General features: G+C 38.0%; 1 protein-coding gene across 1 annotated transcript in view; it reads left to right on the top strand.

The window, feature by feature from the left end:
• rap1b (RAP1B, member of RAS oncogene family) overlaps positions 1-20,333 on the top strand; it is a 60,732-nt gene that overhangs the window by 28,084 nt on the left and 12,315 nt on the right. The window contains exons 2-3 of the mRNA XM_065268413.2: positions 7,065-7,144; positions 18,624-18,692. Coding sequence (XP_065124485.1) covers positions 7,088-7,144; positions 18,624-18,692 — 126 coding nt within the window. The 5' untranslated portion in view covers positions 7,065-7,087. The remainder of the gene's footprint in view (positions 1-7,064; positions 7,145-18,623; positions 18,693-20,333) is intronic.

Below are 20,333 nucleotides of genomic sequence, written 5' to 3'. Positions count from 1 at the left end.
TGCCAAGATGGTGAATCATAGGGGTGGGAATCGCTTGGACCCTCATGAATCGATTCAGAATCGATTCTTAGGGTCCCGATTCGATTCCGAATCGATTCTTGACGTGCTAATTTGCATATCTGTGACGTCAGAACGTCGCATTTGCTTTCAAAGCCAGGTTAATGTTTGCGCTTTTGCTAGTCTCTGAACTGTCATATACTGTACTTTAATGCAACTAGGGATAAATAATGTCATTCTTATATACATACATGTCCTGTTTCTGTTGTAAGACATTAAAACCAGTAAAAATATTAATTTAACGTGACATATTAATTCTATATGTTAACCGGCATTAACTTCCACGAACGTTAAGCGTCTAATCATCATCATTATACACAGTGATTGGCAGTATTACTGTATTTATATAATGCAGCGCACGCGCACCCAGCGACTGAATAACAAACTATGTGCATATTTTTACAGAAGTATATTCATGTTATATCTAAACAGTCAGCGGATGGTTTAGGGCAGGGGTGTCCAATACGTCGATCGCAAAGGCAATGCCGGTAGATCGCACAACTGCTGCTCCACGCGCAAAATTGTCATTATGGTCTTTTGGAGTAATTGTGAAACATGGAGGTCTTTTTGAGTTGCTGCGCCTTTCTTCTCAAATGTGTTTTGCCAGGCCACTGCAGCTCAGTCGTCTTTAACTTCCAAAATTCACATGGATGCGCATTATTTCCTCACGCAGTTGCTGATTCACACGCACGGTGTGTGTGAGCGAGCAAACGAGAGGGAGAGAGAGGCAGCGTGAGGCAGCATAGCGCTGATTTGTATGCTTCTGATACAGTTGTAATTTTCTAGTTTGTTTCACTAAACCGCATCTCCGCTATTTTAAGGAGTACTCGACATGTAGTCAAGGATTTTTTTTAAACTCCTCAAAAAGAAAAGAGTAATGGTGACAGCCCCAAATTCAATGTAGAGATATATGCAGTAGTCCTACAAGCATTTAAAGCGTTCTTTCTCTTCTGCTCTTGTAATCTCCGCTATGCACTCTTGCAGGGCGCGCTCTCTTAAGTTGTCCGTGTGCATCACCGCTCCCCCAGTTGAGTTCCGCCTTTTGGTTCTGATAACGTGACGTTATTTTGTAAACTAACATTTAAGAATCGATTCTTGACATTTGTGAATCGATTCAGAATCGGCCCACGTCCGAATCGCGATTCATCTAAGAATCGATTTTTTTGCCCACCCCTAGTGAATCATAGTAGAAGTCTTGTAAGATTACTGTATGCTCTTACTGTGGTAATAAACAAATGCAAATCTCTTTGCAACCTAAGTTGAAGTGAGATGAGTCTACTGTTAGCATATCATAAACAAAGCATAGCAGAGCTCTTATGTGCACATGCTATATTGCCCTGGGCGCAGTCAGCTAGTAAGATAATATCCAGTGTTTATGGAAACAGAGAATATCTAATGACATTTGTTTTAATATTACCAGTGAATCTCTTTCTTGGGTGACCAAGTTGCACTTAGATACGCTTGGTTGGTTTATTTATCAATGCAACAGTCCTCAGAAAATCCATTGTTGATATTATGGTGCCCTGTGACGAATGAGGTGCTCAATATTGGACTCACCAATACAAATTTGTCCAGCCCCACATATATTTGTGTCACTGCCCTTTTTCTTGGGTATGCTGGTATCCAAAAAAGGTCAAATCTAGAGAGCTGGTTATGTGTCTTACTTGGGTATGTTTGAATTTAAAAATGTTTTTATTTATTCCCCTTGTGCAGTCATTAACACTGTTAACCAATAGGAGGTTAATTGAACTAACTCTTAACAGGTGATTTGGAACGGACATGATCAGGGTCAGCAGGTTATTCAACCAAACGTTCAGGGTTTTTCTGATGGTAAATTAACCAACCACAATGTAGTATTCAACTGACCCTCATAGTGGTCCTTTGGGCTGTGCTTGTCCTTAATGCTATTTCAATAGCTCAAAAGGCTCAACAAGAAGTTTAGGTATCGTACAGAGAGAAATCCTGTCACCATTTACAACTTTCATTTTGGTGATGACAAGACCTTCTTGGCCTCCTTTCAGGATGACCTGAAGGCAAGCAAATGGAAGCCGCTTTGCACAAAGGATAAAGATAAATTCTGTTGTCAATTAAAACCAACATTTTGTTAGACCTCTATTATCCAGTCAATCGGAAGCGTTTGCCAAAATATGTGTGGCAAAGTGGTTCGAGCACATGCTTACAATATTCCTCAAGTTCGATTATATGATGGCAGGTGCCCAGATGATAAGTGGCTTCACCGTTTGTTTTGAAACCTTTGAGAGCAACTACTTCTGATTTCAAGTGCTAGAAACCTGATATGAAGGAAGACATGACTAAAACTGAGAAATGCCATCATTTAGTTAGAAATTGAGGTTTCTGGTGGAGGTTATTGTAAACCACGGCCTTGATGAGATATTTTTCGTTACTCTTTCATTTCTTGATATATCTTTCATTTCTTGTCTAAAGCTCTTAAGTTGCCTCTTTGGTAATAATATCTCATTGTATATTGTTGTGAAGGTTGTAAGCAGATGTTCTGATTTTCAGAGTCTATCTATGACCATGCAAAGTGCATTTAGGGTTTAAGCATACTTCCTTTCACACATGGCACCAAGCTCTCAAACCGCATAGACAAAACTCATACAGCTTTGCGTTTCCCACACCCACACAAGCGCGTACTTGTTAATTTAAGTCCGTCGACATTTGTTCTACTTATGCGAATAATAACCATAGACCCTAAAAAATAACACATTGTAATGTTGAAATAAAATGGTCCATGTGACTATAGTGGTTAAATCTTCATTACATAAAGCACAGAGAACACCTTTGACACGTGTGCTATAGATAAAGATATACACATAGATGCCCCATTAATGGCTCACATCTATGGAGTGGTCGAATGAGCCATCTATTTATATATGTCAATGGATTACGCACAATGCCAGTGTTTTAACGCATACATGAGCTGCTTTCGTTAATGTTGTCTTCTATGAAAAAAAATTTTGTCGTTATTTTTATGTGAAAGTTTTGATTTTTACCTGTTCTGAATATTCCATTACTAAAAAATCCAACATAATCTTTTTCTTTGTTAATAAACAGAGAGAGAAACCCTTACTGGAAAGAGATAGGTTCATATTGTTGAGATCATGAATTTTGCAATCTGCCGGTTCATTTATCAACATATAAATGATGCATTTGAGTGAGGGTGAAACTATGGGTTCTTAGGAACTTGTGAATCGGTGATTCCCATCAAGATAAATGCAGGGTTAGTCATCACAAATCCTTCAATCTTTTATTTAATACGTTTTTTCTTTTGCTTTCACTTTTATTATCAACCAATGATCAGACAGCATTTTGTTTCAACATTAATCAACTTGTCAAACACCCTTTTCATCACGACTTCAGTGGAATGTCTTACTCCCTGTGTCACATTGACTAATTTGGGAAGACATTTAAATAAATAAAATACGAGGTTTTACCACAAAACTTGTTTTTGTAACTTGTAGAGCTTGGGCGCGTTCATGGATACGAATCCCAATGGACACATGGACTGAAACAAATCGAAACCCTAAACGCACTGTTAGTTGCTTCGGATAAAATGTTCACCAAATGCGTAAGTGTAAAATGCCATAGGATGGCTAGAGGTCAGAAAATGTTTCTTGGTTAATCAAACACAAGTCACTTATTTCTGAATCAACATGCTGAACTGCCCTGAGATATTTTGAGCTCAACTTGTTGTTGCTTGACTTTATACCCCAGAAGAGGTGTGGTGTGTCAAAGGGGACAGGATGAGAAATCACATATGATTTCCTGTTATAGTCCACCCTGTCATGTGTGTACCAAACTCTTGCATAAATATATGACCATCAGAAACTGCTTGACTATACCCACCTCTATCTCCCACAGTGCTTGCAACATCAACCACAGCCCTGCAATGTTTATTTGATGCAGCACCATGGTTGCAGTTCTAACTAAGTGTTAACTTTTATGACTCAAGCTGTAATTATTATTAACAAAGTTACTAAATGCGGCCAGGTGAGGTCAGGAGTCTAAAGCCAGATTTGAAGTTCGATTTTATCTTATTTGCCTTTACTGATCATAAAGATTAGAATTTCTATTGTATGGATTCAGAAGCCCAAAGAGGTCATGCATAGTTTTTTCAGTCTTGGTTTTGTGACCTAAAAATTATGTCAGCACAACATGTTTTTCTTTTCTTAGAATAAGGGATGGAAAATAAGAATAGTATATGGCTTGATGATTTTGATTAAAAGTGTGTAGAGTTGAATGAAACTTTAAATCACTTTTACTAGTTTTACTGGCCTTCCTTATACTGCATTAGCGCCAGTCATTACCAATTGGGAGATACACTAACATTGTTCATTTTGTAAGCACCACACTCTGGGATATTTTCAACCCATCATTAGGTCAAAAAGAGACACCTGAGCTTTTGGGTAAAATAAAAAATTTAATTTGACCCAACAATGGGTTGGGTTTGTACTCTTTTGACCCAACGGTGGGTTGAAAATAGCCCAACATTTTCAGAGGGCACTTTGAAAATGTGAATATTTTGTTTTATATTTGGTTTGCGAAGTTCCCTCAGGCTGATCTAATCCTAGTAAAACAAACAGGTCTGTTTGCTGTTCACGGTGGGAAAGACTATATAACCTTCTTTCAATTACAGCTGACGTGACCATTAGATAAGTAATCTTTAAAGTGATCCCACATGCTATAGAAACTGTCCTGCCAAGCCTAACTTGTTTATTTTCAAAATAATCTCAGCTGAAAGACAATGTGCTTGTGTTAAAGAAATAATCTTGATTTATATTAATTCAATTCGGCAAATACGCAATTGCGCACACACTGTACACGATATTGTTCCATTTTTATGATCTACAATGTTTGTGATTGGTGTAATAAAGATGATTTCACTGAGATATCTTTTATTTATACAAACCCATATTGTTTTGCTTCTGTAATGTTAATCTATAACCCATGTTGCCTAGTATTTCTTGGAGCAAATTTATATGTGGAATGCGTGTCAAAAGAAATTTGCTTTTTTACTTCCTTTACCAACTATTACCCTGTGGTGAAAATCTAGTTTTTGTTGTTGTTTACATGTCTGTGTGGTGTTTGAATATGCTTTAAGACAATGTGCAAATTCATCATTCAACACCATTGCTAAATATTTTCTTCATATAATCGGAGTTTTCCAAAGATAGACCCATTCCTGTGGTTTTAAAGGGATAGCTCACCCAAAAATCTAAATTCTGTCATCATTTACTCACTCTCATGTTGTTACAAAGCTGTATAAATGTCGTTGTTCTGATGAACCAGGGCTCCAGACTGCTACCAAATGGTGGCATTTTACATCCAGTCGCACACGTGCGACCAGTAAATTTGACCTTTTTTTCTGATGTGACAGTCTATCATCAAAGTATGTATTAGTAATAAAGTGGAAATTTGTAGAAATGTGATTATTTGGTTAGCATGTTGATTTACGGTGTGTGCCCCTAAATTGTTTGGTTGTGCCCCTAAAATTTTCAGTTGGGGGCCACTGTGCTCCTAGTGAAAAAAGTAAGTCTGGAGCCCTGTGAACATAAAGGAAGATATTTTGAGAAATGTTTATAATCCCCATTTACTTCCATAGTATTCTTTTTCCTACTCTTTTGCAAACCAGAATCGATATCAAATGGGCATTATATTGTCTATTGCGAAATAATGCTACAACCCTGATGAATGTAAAAGAAATGCATTTTATTAGAATTTTCACGTTTTATCAACTTTTTTGCACCATAGGATGCAACAGAAATAATTGACCTCACAGACCTTCCACCTGTACATGCAGCAAGTGAATCAAGCAGGGCAGATTCATTTTCTGTCCATGTTGCATACATAGATGCATGCCCCTTTTTTCCCATTTATATGCTGTTGTCCTGTTTTAATAGAGCGTCTTGTATCATCTCATGTCCGCCTCGCGCTCTGTTTCCATGCGATTCGTCTCTCATTGCTGCTCTTTATCCGATCGCTTCCCTTTGCCAATGTAAATAGAAAGTGCAGCGTTAGATGACAGCAGTGGATTTGTTCTCCAACGTCGAGCTGTTGTCCCTGATATCTTGCTTTGAGGGAACGCAGAAGTTCTCTTCTGTCTTTTGCATGAGACGTGAGTGGTAATCGTCTCTATCTAAGCGTGGTCTCACAGTCAGTCTGGCTCCAGACTCCAGGCCGTCATGCCTACTAAAACCCAGCGTGCTGGATCTGATTTGGGCCTTTTGCCTTCCACTGTAGGCTCATTTCATTCCTTTAAAGTTTCAGGCTTTTAGTGGAATGTGGGAAATGATGGAAACAGATGTTTGCATTTATTGCATGTGTTTTCAAATTACAAAACATACTGTTATAGTAAACGTGGCCATGTTGTTGGATGCCCGGTGACTGTCATAATCACATTCTTGGTTAAGTATTTGGTTTTGTACTGGGTGGTGAACTAAAATTTAACTGGATATTTTGTCCTGTAAAAGATTTGATTACGAATTGTTGCATGAGCCAGAGAGAGTAAGACAGACCGATATGCCCAAGAGACAGGGTGTGAAGCAATTCACGTGTGTGTGTGTGTGTGTGTGTGTGTGTCATGTTTATCTGTGATCTTTGTCAACCGCACTGTTCCACTATCTGCTTTTTCTGCAATAAAGGAAATAGCTACAAGTTAAAGCTACGCAACCACAGCTAAACACCTTTGTGGGCGAAACAGCTTTGAGTTTCTGCTGAGTGGCTTTTTGAGGTAAAAAAAAAGCCAAATGCAAAACATTTAGCAGCTAACATTAAGCTGTGAACGTGGGGGGACGTTGATGCGTAACTGAAGTCAAAGGAAACTTTACAAATTGATCTAATTATGTCTAATAATAATTAGTCTTCAAAGTGCAGTATAGGTGAAATTCTTATTTCTTTCAAACTGTCTTAATAACCTAAATTATAATTTACTTGTTACATGATCCTGTCAAATACACAACCTTACCATATTTTTCCTTTTTCCGCAGGTAGTTAACGGACACACTGCACAATGCGTGAATATAAATTAGTAGTCCTCGGATCAGGAGGTGTCGGCAAGTCTGCGCTGGTAAGTAAAGGGAAGGTTATGAATCCCACCCCTCCTTGTCTTCTACATTTTTGTCTCGCTCTCTTTTCTTCTCTACATAAACAAAATTATATTTTAGATCTTCATCTTTCACAAGAATCTCCCTGCCTACTGTCCACTATAGCAGTGGTTTTCAAACTGGGGGCCAGGGGAGCCCCAGTTTTATGATATTTTATGAAATACATTCATTTATCATGAATTCTGTGTAATTAAACCTAAAAAAATAAGGCTACTAACCAAAAGCACTACTTTTTTGTATAATTTTATGTTTTTTTTTTATTAAAATGTTGAGTTTTAGAACAGTTTTTGTCACAAATTTTCTTTGGGGGGCCGCGAAGGAATGCACCGTACACAAGGAGGGGCCACACGCTGAAAAAGTTTGGGAACCACTGCACTATAGTATCAACATTTTTATAGTATAAAATAAACTGAGAAAATTATTTGTAGTGTTCGCTATAACTAGCCTCCACAATTATTGTATTATAGACTATTGTTCATATTTGAGTTTAATGGTTTTGACTGGGCTGGTAAGCAACCAACCAACCAACCATGATGCACTGACAATCACTAAGCACAGGGGTTTTCAAACTGTGGGTTATGACCAGTGTTGGGTGTAATTAGTTACTAAGGAATTAGTTACTGTAACTTAATAAATTTTTCCCGTTTTCTCTTAATTGACAAGTTAACTCGTCAATGGTGGGGAAAGAGTTAAAATGCATGTTTTATGTATCCTTCTCACTTTATAATTAACTCAAAGTTTTTAATAATAACACGTTAGTGTAGCTTTCAGTTCTCACTATTAACTTGGTTAATTAGCATTAATATTACTGAAATATGAGCTGTACATACTCAAAAATTCACCTTGCACTTATGACATCTGTGTACTATTTGTCCACTCATATTTGAGACTCAAATCCAGCTCAAGTCATTACTTTGTGATTACTACATAAAAGAATCCTACGTAAATAACATACTGTGAAAATATAACCATGATCGTTTTAATATTGACTGAACAAGACCACGTCAGAGATTGCAAATAAATTAAAGTGATTGAAATCAAACTTTGATGCTCCTAATCTAAAAATTGGATTATAAGACTTTAGCCTGTATTGGGTCAGGGTCACACCTATGTCCATATCAGGGAAAAACATAAATGCATCAATCGCAAGTGTAGGGTAGCTAGTTTTTCCCAACTGAAAGTGCTGAGCTGTTCTGCTCAGTCAGCCATGCGAGAGTCAAACGCACCCCTGGAGGACCTATGTCCTCAAGCAGGTCTGTAAAGGTTGTGAGAACCAAACTGGCCTCTGGTCTGTTGGTCATGCCATTTCGAACCCCTCAGACATCATGTAACTGAGTCACAGATAGCGCCGAATGTTTGTAAAACTCATCTACGCCTCACCATGTTGCCATTTGCCATTCAGTCATCATAACCTATGTCAGAAAGCTTTACTGACCTCAAAATAGTTTCTGTAACATTCATTGGGACAAAACTCAAAAGCACTGGAAAGGTTTGGGTTTTTTTTAGTCGAGAACATTAGGCTACTGTGAAACGCCAAACCTCATTTTGCTGACTCGGAGAATTCTACATTTACCGTGAAGTTGAAAAGCAGAACGGTAATGAATAGTTTCCTTATAAGTTTGCAACATTAGTCACTCATGTTTCTGATAGCCCAGTTGCCCTTCTTTAGCATCCTTGGCTTGCTAGCGCGCTACTAACACCGAATGTTTGGCTGACAACACATTGACCTAGTTTGTTACAACTCAGTGAACCCTGATGGCTCCCTCATTGGAACACGGCCACAATGGCTCGACCCACTCACCTCAGGCCCCGACAAAGAACCCATTGGCTGTATGTGTGCCACTGGTTGTGAGAACCACCCGCCTCCATCTTCTTCTCTCTCGGCAAAGAACTCTTTCAGAGTAAAGCACAGACTTTTATTGTCCATTAACTCTAATTGGAGCACTATGGATGGGTCTGGTTGAAATGCCCACGCAGAGTTAATTGTGTTGTAAACGCATTCACATTAGGCTTCTCTCCTGTTCCATGCAGAGAGGGGGAGATGGGGGAAGAGAGACAGGTCTGTAAAATAACATCATTAAAATGTGGGGTTAACCTTGTGTCTTGTAATAGAGCTCTATAGATTGCAGCAGTGACCGCCCACTTTTTTTATAAGTTGCCTCGTGTCTTAAAAGTATTATTTCTTTGATTCAAAGTAATGCTGTGGTCATAGTACAATTTTTTTTCATTTGACTTCTGTTCATACGTATGTGACCGACAGTTTGATTATTTTTGACCTGCGAATTTGTATGACGTGAAGACGTGTAAACAACATGATCAGTACATCTTGGCATGACCTTTTGCCCCATTTGTCCCAAAGTGTTTATCTGATAAATTTTTACAGCAGTTTAATTTAGTGGCCTTTTTTGGCCACTAACAACACTGAAGGGTAGTACATTTGTCCACGGTATATTGTTGAGTTTTTTAAAAAAAATCAAAGCATTTTCTTAAAATATGTGTTAATAGGTTTGTCACCAAATCATTCCATTTGCTGAAACACAGAGAAAGTTGTGGCCAAATTAAGACAAAAAATAAATAAATAAAATGGCCCCAACAACACAAGGGTTAATAAAAAAAAAAATTTTGCACTCTGAAAGTATGGTGTGACCGTGCCATTATGGGGAAAATGAACTACTCATAACTCATCATAAGAGTCCCATATTTTTCAGAAAATAGGACTACTGTCTCTCTAATGGCGCTTTTCCATCGCATAGTACCCCACGGTTTAGTTTAGTTTGGGTCGGGTCAGCTTACTTTTGGGAGCTTTTCCATTGGGTGCAGTACGTAGTACCCAATACTTTTTTTCGTACCACCTCGGTTGGGGTTCCTAGTGACCCGAGCTGATACCAAACGTGACGCGAAAACACTGTAGGTCACTGATTGGTCTGAGAGAAGCGTCATCGCTATAATGTAAATATTAGCTTTAGCTTACTGCTAGCTTGCGCTGTTTCAAGCAAACATGTTGTTATCTGTGTTCTGCTATAAGTTTCCAAACACCCTTTTAGCGATGAAAAACATCCGCAGGTTGAGAATCCGGGACACCATAACAGTTTTTTCCAGACTTGCAGTTTGTGGCGGCACATTCGCGACGTGCACGTCCGCATTATATATGCTTAAATGCAACTTGAATGAGGCTCAGCGGAGCGCCGTCGACTGACGCCACGGGTCGGGTGTTTGAACAGAAACTGTCATGTGAGACAGAGGTAGTTATAAACGCGATGTGCAAACATCTCTTTGTGGTGGCCAATTTGAATTTTGTGGCAGACTGAGAAATAAATTAATGTATGGGAATGCACAACAACGCTCTCACTTGTATGATGTCACAGCAGTAGGCAGCGTAAATATAACGACACGCCTATAATCCCTCCCACTCCGAAGTGATACTAAACTCGATGGAAAAGCTAACCACGCCAAAGTGAGGTGAGGTGAGCTGACCCGACCCAAACTAAACTAAACCGTGGGGTACTATGCAATGGAAAAGCGCCATAAGGCTCATATGCTACAACACAACCATATTAGTTAACAGTAGCTAGCTAGATAGCTAACATTCATTATGAAGCTACTCAGGACTAGTTTGCAAGAACATGGCTTGCCGAGGTTGTCAACTGAAATGTGACTTCTGATTGGTGGATCTCACTTTAGGTTAGTGGGCATCATCTGAAATGATATGGACTTGTATCACACTTGCAACTCCGTAATTTACCGAGTTAAAATGCACTAGGGAGGAAAACCACAGTGTGGTCACGTGTCCGTGTCAAAAATAACAGTTGTGAGGATGATGACATGAAACCACTAACCGCTGAGGTGGAAGATGAACACTGCCATGGCCACTCTGAATGCTGGACTTTGATTTTTGTGGTCTAGATCAGGGGTTAGTTGTTCTAAGTTGGTTGGTTGTAAATTTGTGCTCCGTTTATTTATGTTTTCTTATACTCTGCACTGTTGACTACAGCAACTCCAAAATAAATGGTAGGATCATTTTGAAACATGGATTTGAACTACACGCTTCTGTGTTTTGTGGAATTGATGAGTTGATGCAATCCGGGGGAATTTTTACTGGAGTGACTGTGGGTCAGTTTGTGCTGAAATGATGGAATGCCAGAGCGAACACAGAGATCCCATCTGCCTGCAAGCAGTATCCACTGAGATGGAGGTGTCAAAGCACTGTACACCTGAGTAAGATTAAACATAATAATGTGTTTTTTTCTCATTTTAAGCTTTTGATAGCCTCTGCAGGATAGCAAAAGTCATACTTCACTTTGAGTGAGTGGTTTTTGACACAAATACGCTCATCACTTTTCTAAAGTCACCCTTTTATTTTACATGAGTAAAGTATTAGTATAATGCACAATGATATAACATGAACAAATATTAAATAGATTTATTAGTAATAACAAATATTAACAAAACTGAATAAAATAAATAAAAGTATTGCTCATTGTTGGTTCATGTTATGTCATGTCATTGTGTTTCTGTAGCTCAGTTGGAAGAGCCTTGCGTTAAGCCCTAGGCCAAACAGTGCATACACGCGAATTCAAAGATTTGCGCAAGTAGATTACATACAAAGTCAATGCAAAGACACAGGCTGAATCCGAAATCGCTTACTTACTGTGTAGGTACTGAATTTTACCTACTTAACGTGCGCTAAGACAGTACGTACGTTCACGTTAAGCATGGACAGCATCCGCCATGTTGACGTTATCATGCGACCTATGACGTAGTAGACTTGTTCGAGTTCATGCGAAACCACAAGAACCGACAGGAGATTGACATCACAATACCGCGATAGCGACTCGAAATCAGACTTCTCCTCATGATTTCTGGAATCGCTCTCACGGTACTTTGATGTCATCCACCTGTTGGTTCTTACAGCGGTGCATGAACTCGAACAAACCTAATAACAGACATGAAAACATATGCGTGTGTATGAGGGACTGGTGCACTAACACCTGATTGAATCACGTAACTTGACAACTATACTACGGTCTCTGTCAGTGTTACAGACTTATAACACATTATTTTGTAGTGGACAAAAATAAGTAAAACAAGCAGATTGTAATTTAATATCTATTGTCAGATGACAGCTGTGCTTGAATACAAACTAGACAATGCAGGCCATGTGATTATATACATTTTAGTGAAGCAATCTCTTGTATTTACTTGTAAAACAACAGGAAACATGAATAAAAAAATGAATGAATAAAACCATCACAAAAAATGAAAACGTATAGAAGTGTATCCCATATCAAAGAAAACTTTATTCAAATGTATTTTTCTAACAAACCATCACACATTTACTGCCATTTCAACACAGCTGTGACGATTATCTACAGCTTTATTTTCATGAATCAGCTGAGCACTTTGTGGGTCTTTCCTCGGTCTGTGCGTAAAGTCAGGGTGCTGAGGAACAGTCCTGTGTAACGTATCGAAATCACCCGATTGGCTGGTCTCCTGTCGATTGCTTTGCTTTCCCATGGCATCATGGGAAAGCTGGGATAGAAGTTTCCATCCGATGCACGCTTCAGAATCTGGGCCGACTCGGGGCATCCGGGGATTTCTCGCCTACTGATTTTATTGATACTGAGGATTCGGACATACTACTCTGTTTACGTGCTGTTTCCCCTACTACATTTTCAGTAAGTAGGCGGTTTCGGAAGATACTTAAGTACACGTGCCTCTGAATCTCACGAGAAATAGTCCAAAATCCCGGTAATTCTCGCCTACCCTTTACGTATACTGAGGTTTCGGACATACTATTCGTTCGCCTACTTCTTTTTGCCTACTATATAGTATGGCAGTATGCGTTTTCGGATTCAGCCACATTGTGAGAATTGATGCAAACTCAAGCGATGCGAAATACGCAAATTAAGTGGTGCGATTGCAGCGGAAATGAAGTTTAACTTGAGCGAAGAAATGCGATGCTTCACATTTGGTGTGTACACAGCATAAGCATATTTATACGCGAACATACACGCACAATCAAATGCACAGCCTTGCAATTTGACTCTAAACATCATTGTGATAAATTGCAATACCACACTACATACTCCTGTACGCACATGTGTGACTTGCGCATGCAATATATGCACGGTTTAAAAATCGTTTGTGCTCCTTTGATGATGAAAATTGCATCCTAAGCGCTGTACGTAGACCCTCACCGACACGTAAAACTGGACAATACTTTGGCCTTTAGCAGCACAAAAGATCATATGTTCGATTCCAAGGAGAACATGCATACTGATAGAATGTATAGCTTGAATGCACTGTAATTTGGATAAAGGTGTCTAAAGTCATTGTGTCTAATATCTAATGTTATCCTGAAGTATTACTGAAAAAATTATAAATCTCCCCTCTTTCTAAATGCTAACAGAATAAGAACCAAGTTGTTTATTTAATACAACAACGTCCTTCATTTTTCCTTTGGTATCCAATAGGGATGCACCGATACCGATACTGGTATCGGGTATCGGCCTCGATACCACATTTTCTAAAGTACTCGAACTCGTTAAAAGTCCCCCGATACCTGGAATCGATACCACGGTCTGAGAAATGTCTATGTTTGAGCGGCGTGTAAAGGGTTAATTCCTCTTGTGTTGTCCAAAGAGGCAGAGTTTACAACAAACTGGAAAACTAGTCCTTTGTTTTTTGTTAAATTATATGACTAAAGCTGTTACCTGTAAATTTAAATCATGTTTTTTTTATTAAGTACTCGGTATCGGTATCGGCAAGTACTGAAATGCAAGTACTCGTACTCTTACTCGTATTCCAAAAAAGTGGTATCGGTGCATCCCTAGTATCCAAGTCATCTCCAGAATATTTGTTGCTTTTTCAGTAAAAGGAGAGCTGATGGGATATCAATGTGCTGATCCTAGTGATGTGTGGATTTGATTTAATTACTCCGAGCAGAGCAATGACAGAAATGCGCGCACACACACACACACACACAATCACATCTTCACTCTTGCACACATCCTCACTGCTCTTTGTTATCAGTAGCCTCCATTCAATTTATATTCCTCCTTTCCACATCTCTCTTTCCATATAGGGAATATTGTTAGCCCTGTGTGTGTGCATGCAGCAGGTTACAGTGCTAAGCTACTGTAAGCAACAGAGCCAGAATGACACACACACACACACACACACACACACACACACACACACACACACACACACACACACACACACACACACACACACACACACACACACACACACACACACACACACACACACAGAGAGAGAGAGAGAGAGACAATCATGCACGTGGTCTGGTCTGTCTCAAGCACATCGGGTAAATTCTGCCACATCAGCACACATCACTTCCCTGGGGGCACAACCAGTGGTCTGTCTTACTACTGACTTCATATCCTAACCCCTGACCTATCCAACACAAACCCACATGCACACTGTCTACCTGCAGGCGATCTGAAAAGCCTCTGGGTGCCTGAAGATGAAGTGTGCAGGGCAGAGAATGAGTAAAACCATTTTGTCTAACATTAACAGTGAGCGCTTATATGTTTTAGACTTAATGAAAATGCTCAGTGGAAAAGGAGAGATGCTTATAGATGCCATGATGTTTTGGTTACCACTGGGATGCTTAAAGGACAGGTTTGGGCTGACACGGTTACTCGATCTGAGAGTTCACTTGGTGTTTGTTATTGTCAAGAAAATGGATGAATCAGATTACTTAATTATAAAAGTCATATAAACATTTATATCTTTGTGTTTTTATGCGGGTGTTCACTTCAATTGTGAACCTGCCTGTGAAAACCCAGCTATGGTAATTTAAAGTTATCTACATAAAATCATCATACATAATGTAAAGAACATTTTGGGAAAATATAACTCTCATATTTTAATACTGACTGATTAAAGCCATGTCAGAGATTGAAATTAATGTGAAATCAGTGACTGAAAACAAAATACATTCATTCACAATTAATTTCATTGTCACACTGCACTTGTCTAAAAGTGGTCCATTTTTGTCTGGTAGAGATTAGGTAGTAGTTAGATGCTAGAAGACTTGTGTTGCTTACAGGCACACTTATTATATACTGGCATGAAATGCTGCTGTGATTAATCGATGTTAAAGATTTAACTGGGTGAGACTGATGTGATGCCCTCATTCAGCTGTGGTTGAAAGTCATCATTCAAAACTGATGAAGCAACACACACACACACACACACACACACACACACACACACACACACACACACACACACACACACACACACAGGACTTTCCATTGATACTGTTATTGATGTTATTTTTAGATTTTAATGAAACTGGTTTCCTCATGCAGTAAATGGATGAGTCATATTCATTAATGATTGTTTTGAATAAGTCTTTAAAGGTGCAGTGTGTAAATTATACATTATACATTACATGAAAAAACATCTGAACCGTTCGGTTCGCTTGTCTGGGTTTGGAGCTTCTCTATGTGCTTTGAAAGGGATGGGTGAGCGGTGGATTGAGTCGTTGGTTGCAATGTGCAGTCTCACCACTATATGCAACCAAAATCTACACACTGCACCTTTAAGTTTCACTTTGTCCCTAATCATTCAGGCAGTCCAACAATCGCTCATCTGTTGCTTCACCAACTGTGCTCCTGTATAGCTCAAGAGTAGAGCGTTGCGTTTGCGGTGCATAAGGTCATGGGTTCGAACCCAGCCCTACTGAAAAATCAGCCAAGACCAGCATAAGCCGGTGAGCTAGTTTTAGCTGCTCTACCATCTTGGTTTTAGCTGGTGTAGCAAGCTGGTCTAGCTGTGTTTTGGTCAATTTTTAAGCTGGTCTTAGCTGGATTTTTTTAATAGGGGGGGAACACGCATACTGATAAAATATAAAGCTCATACTGCCTATTTAAATAAAAATGACAGATCTTTTATAGACAGTCTAGATTTGCTCTCCATTGCGTGACAGTCCACAAGCACTAATCTAGATTTATCATTGTTTACTCAACTATGCTTTTGTTTGTTTAGCGTCGTTCCCGCTTTTCACCAAACAGAAGGTAAACAAATGATCTCTCGTTCACCATGACAACGCCTCCTTGTATGACAAACAAGCTCATTCGCTCATACCTCGTGATTGACATCACCTCCCTCTCCCCAATTTGTTCTTTCTTATCGGTCTTTTCCTCTACTACCCATCGGTCGATTGTCCTCCACCCACAGGTGATCAGCATCTTAATGACTTTTTTGTTGTTCATGGCTGTGTGTTCATCCATACAGAGCGCTCATTAATGAATTTAGTCTGAAGTCTATTATAGGTGGATTGTGAATCAAAGGGAATGATCAAAGGTCACCTTAGATACGGAGGATCTGAAGAGCCCCTGCACCTGTGGGCTGCATCTCATGATTTTCATGGTCGACGCAGCCCCTGCACTTCCTGTGTGAGGTCATAGCCGAGCCGAAACTCTTTAATTCGGTTCTTTGTTTCAGTGAAATCATTGCTCAGCCCCCTACTATTTATTTCCAACGTATCGTTTGTCACCTATAAATCTTTCTATATATAAACCTCTGGTTAATTGCTAGGTAACCGGTTTCCCAGCAACATCCAAATGCACTATGACCAGCGAGCACAGGTTTCATGCCTGGTCTCTCCATGTGAAGTGCTCATTCTGTGGCATTGCTTTGCCCTTTGCAGTTCAATATAAGTGACATCGAGTGGCAACCCATTACAATAGAAAAGTTGTTTAATGTAACAAAAGTGTAAGCTGTCATAACTTTCCTTTGAATTGAGCATTGAAAAACAGTACTATGCAAAAGTTGTATGCTATTACCAGCTTTAAAATTAGTTTTAATGACCATCCATAGTATGTATTATCAGTTTTTTTTTTTAAAGGGACAGTTCACCCATAAATGAAATTTTCATCATTTACTCACCACCCCCCTCATGTTAATCTAAACCTAGGGATGCACCGATACCACTTTTTTGGAATACGAGTACTTGCCGATACCGATACAGAGTACTTAATAAAAAACATGATTTAAATTTACAGGTAACAGCTTTAGTCATATAATTTAACAAAAAACAAGGGACTAGTTTTCCAGTTTGTTGTAAACTCTGCCTCTTTGGACAACACGAGGCATTAACCCCTTACACGCTGCTCAAACAAAGACATTTCTCAGACCGTGGTATCGATCCCTGGTATCGGGGGACTTTTAACGAGTACGAGTACTTTAGAAAATGTGGTATCGAGGCCGATACCCGATACCAGTATTGGTATCGGTGCATCCCTATCTAAACCTGTATGAGTTTGGAAATGACTGAAATATCATTTCTTTAAAATTTAATCTCCATTAAAAAAATATCTTCGCGTCCACACAAACACACAAAAAGATAAATGATAAACGTTAACAAGTCTTTCTTTTTAGTTAAAAACACACAAAATGGTGTTTAATTTTAAATTTTAGCCCCAATGCAGTCCCATGCAAAGCATCCTTGGAATTACAAGTCCACTGTCTAGTTAGTTATGCTAACCAAAATCATTCAAACACTAAATTATTAAGTTAATTGGTAACACTTTACGATACGTTTTTGATTGGTTAACATGAGTTAACATGAACTAATAATGAACTGCACTTATACAGCATTTATTAATCTTTGTTAATGTTAATTTTAACAATTACTAATACTTTTTTAAAATCTTGTTAACGTTACTTAATGCACTGTGAACTAACATGAACAAACAATTAAAAGCTTTATTTCTATTAACTAACATTAAGAATAATAAATACTGTAACAATTGTATTGCTCGTGGTTTGTTCATGTTAGTTAATACATTACAATAAGGTTCATTAGTTGACATTAGTTGCAGTGTTACCCTTCTTACAAATTTAAGTGGATTATACATGATAAAATTAAGTTGAATTTACTTAATAATGTGTTAATTTAGAATTACTGAAAATGTTTATTTATTTTTATTTTTAGGTCAAAAAAATCAAATTTTTAATACTGGTTACCCATTACGTTTTTTTTTTTTTTAAGTCTACTAAGGCACAGATTACTTTTTAACAGTGTACCCGACACTCTGCAACCAAAGTCAGGATTTTCATAAGTGCGATTTCAGTCACCTAAAACTGCATTTGCGTGTGAACCAACAGAAACAGAAAAAAATATTTTTATTATATATTAATTTTATATATAACTTTTTTATTTCATATTGGATCTGGGTTTTATTTTCCTTGACAACAGTTTTTTTTTTTGCGTAGGTTTATCTGTCAGTAGCAGGTGTTAAATCTTTATAAAGGTCTTTTATAATGGAATTCCCCATTAGCCACTGAAAGTGTGATTCATTCTGCTCAATGCAAACATGCTCGTGTTTGAGTATCGCAAATATTTAATGCACATGTCTCTTTGTTCTCCCTTTCTCTCTCTCTCTCCCCCTGCCTGTTCTCCAGACTGTTCAGTTTGTCCAAGGGATCTTTGTGGAAAAGTACGACCCCACAATAGAAGACTCATACAGAAAGGCAAGTCCAGTTTTGTTTGTTGTTGGGTGTCAAATCAATTTCAAAGTTCATGAAATACCATCACATGTAATGCTATTATCACATTTTTATTACAACAAAATAAAGTGGTTTAACTACATTTACCATGTATAGCATTTTAAAAATCATTAGGATATATTTTGTAAAGATTATGTTCCATGAAGATATTTTGTAAATTTCCTACCGTAAATATATATAAAAATGTATTTATCATTAGTAATATGTGTTACTAAGGACTTTATTTGGGCAACTTTAACGGCAATTTCTCAATATTTAGATTTTTGCACCCTCAGATTCCAGATTTTCAAATAGTTGTATAGCTGCCAAATAATTGTCATATACCGATGTTTTTCCGTCCTGGTCCTTGGGGATTTAATGTCCTTGTTTCAGATGTCTCCTTATTTTACACACCTTTTTTTTAAAATACGTATTATATAAGACCCTGGACAAAATCTTTAATCTGAGGGTGCAAAAAATCTAAATAAAATAATATTTAAAAAAAAAAAAAAATATATATATATATATATATATATATATATATATATATATATATATTCATTTAAAATATATAATCTATACCAGTGGTTTTCAAACTGGGGGCCGCCAGATGGTGCCAGGGGGCCCCAGTTTTATGACATTTTATGAAATACATTAATTTATCATGAATTCTGTGTAATTAAACCTAAAAAAAATTAGGCTACTAACCAAAAGCACTACTTTTTTGTATAATTTAATGTTTTTTTTTATTAAAATGTTGGGTTTTAGAACAGTTTTTTGTAGTAATGCACCGTACAAGGGGGGCCGCACACTGAAAAAGTTTGGGAACCACTGATCTATACGATCCCAAATGATTATCCTTAAAATGACACGGCCCACATCTCTTAAATGTTTTGTTAATGGGACACTTTTCAACATTTTAATGGCCTGTCTCTTATGTTTTTATGCGTTTATTTCAGTTGTTCGTAGACATTTACAGTTATATTTCATTGTACAGTTTTAGCTTTATCCCACACAGTATTTTACTACAGATCTGCTAGATGTCATTTTTAGTTATAATGCTCCTATAAATTGTTCATTCATCTAAATGTGATTATTTTCAGTCCCATAACAAATCATTCCTGTTTTCCTGTTGTCTAATGGTTTCACATCTAATGTTTCATCGACCCTGTGCTCAAACTGATGTGTTCGATGATGTTTATATATTATAATGGCTTTTGTCCAAGGTTCTGAGACAATGACAGAGTCTAAAAATGAATTCACATTTAAACAGTGAAAGGAAGTCCCATCATGACCAGTACTTCCCTTCCTCAATGTTGCTTTTGCTGGTGTCCCATGAACACTTCCTGTAGGTGGGGTTACTGGTATTGACAGATGGTGCATTATATCATATGCTGTGTGTAGGTGAAAATGAACTGCTTCCAAGAATGAAGTGCTGGCCCTTTATATAGGGTCTTCAGAAAGCATTTAGACATTTTTGAATACTCACAAATGTATACGAAAAGTCATTTCTTGGATAACAAATATTAAATGTCAAAAAGCGTCTTAAGTTCATAAATCATAAGGATACATTTATGTGGATGATGTCATTGATGTGTCAAATACCATCACTGTCTGGACATATCA

This window comes from Paramisgurnus dabryanus, chromosome 1 (genome assembly GCF_030506205.2).
Source record: "Paramisgurnus dabryanus chromosome 1, PD_genome_1.1, whole genome shotgun sequence".
In the NCBI taxonomy this organism is placed as follows: domain Eukaryota; kingdom Metazoa; phylum Chordata; class Actinopteri; order Cypriniformes; family Cobitidae; genus Paramisgurnus; species Paramisgurnus dabryanus.
The sequence above is the reverse complement of the archived record's forward strand: the minus strand, read 5'-3'. Positions and strand labels throughout refer to the sequence as shown.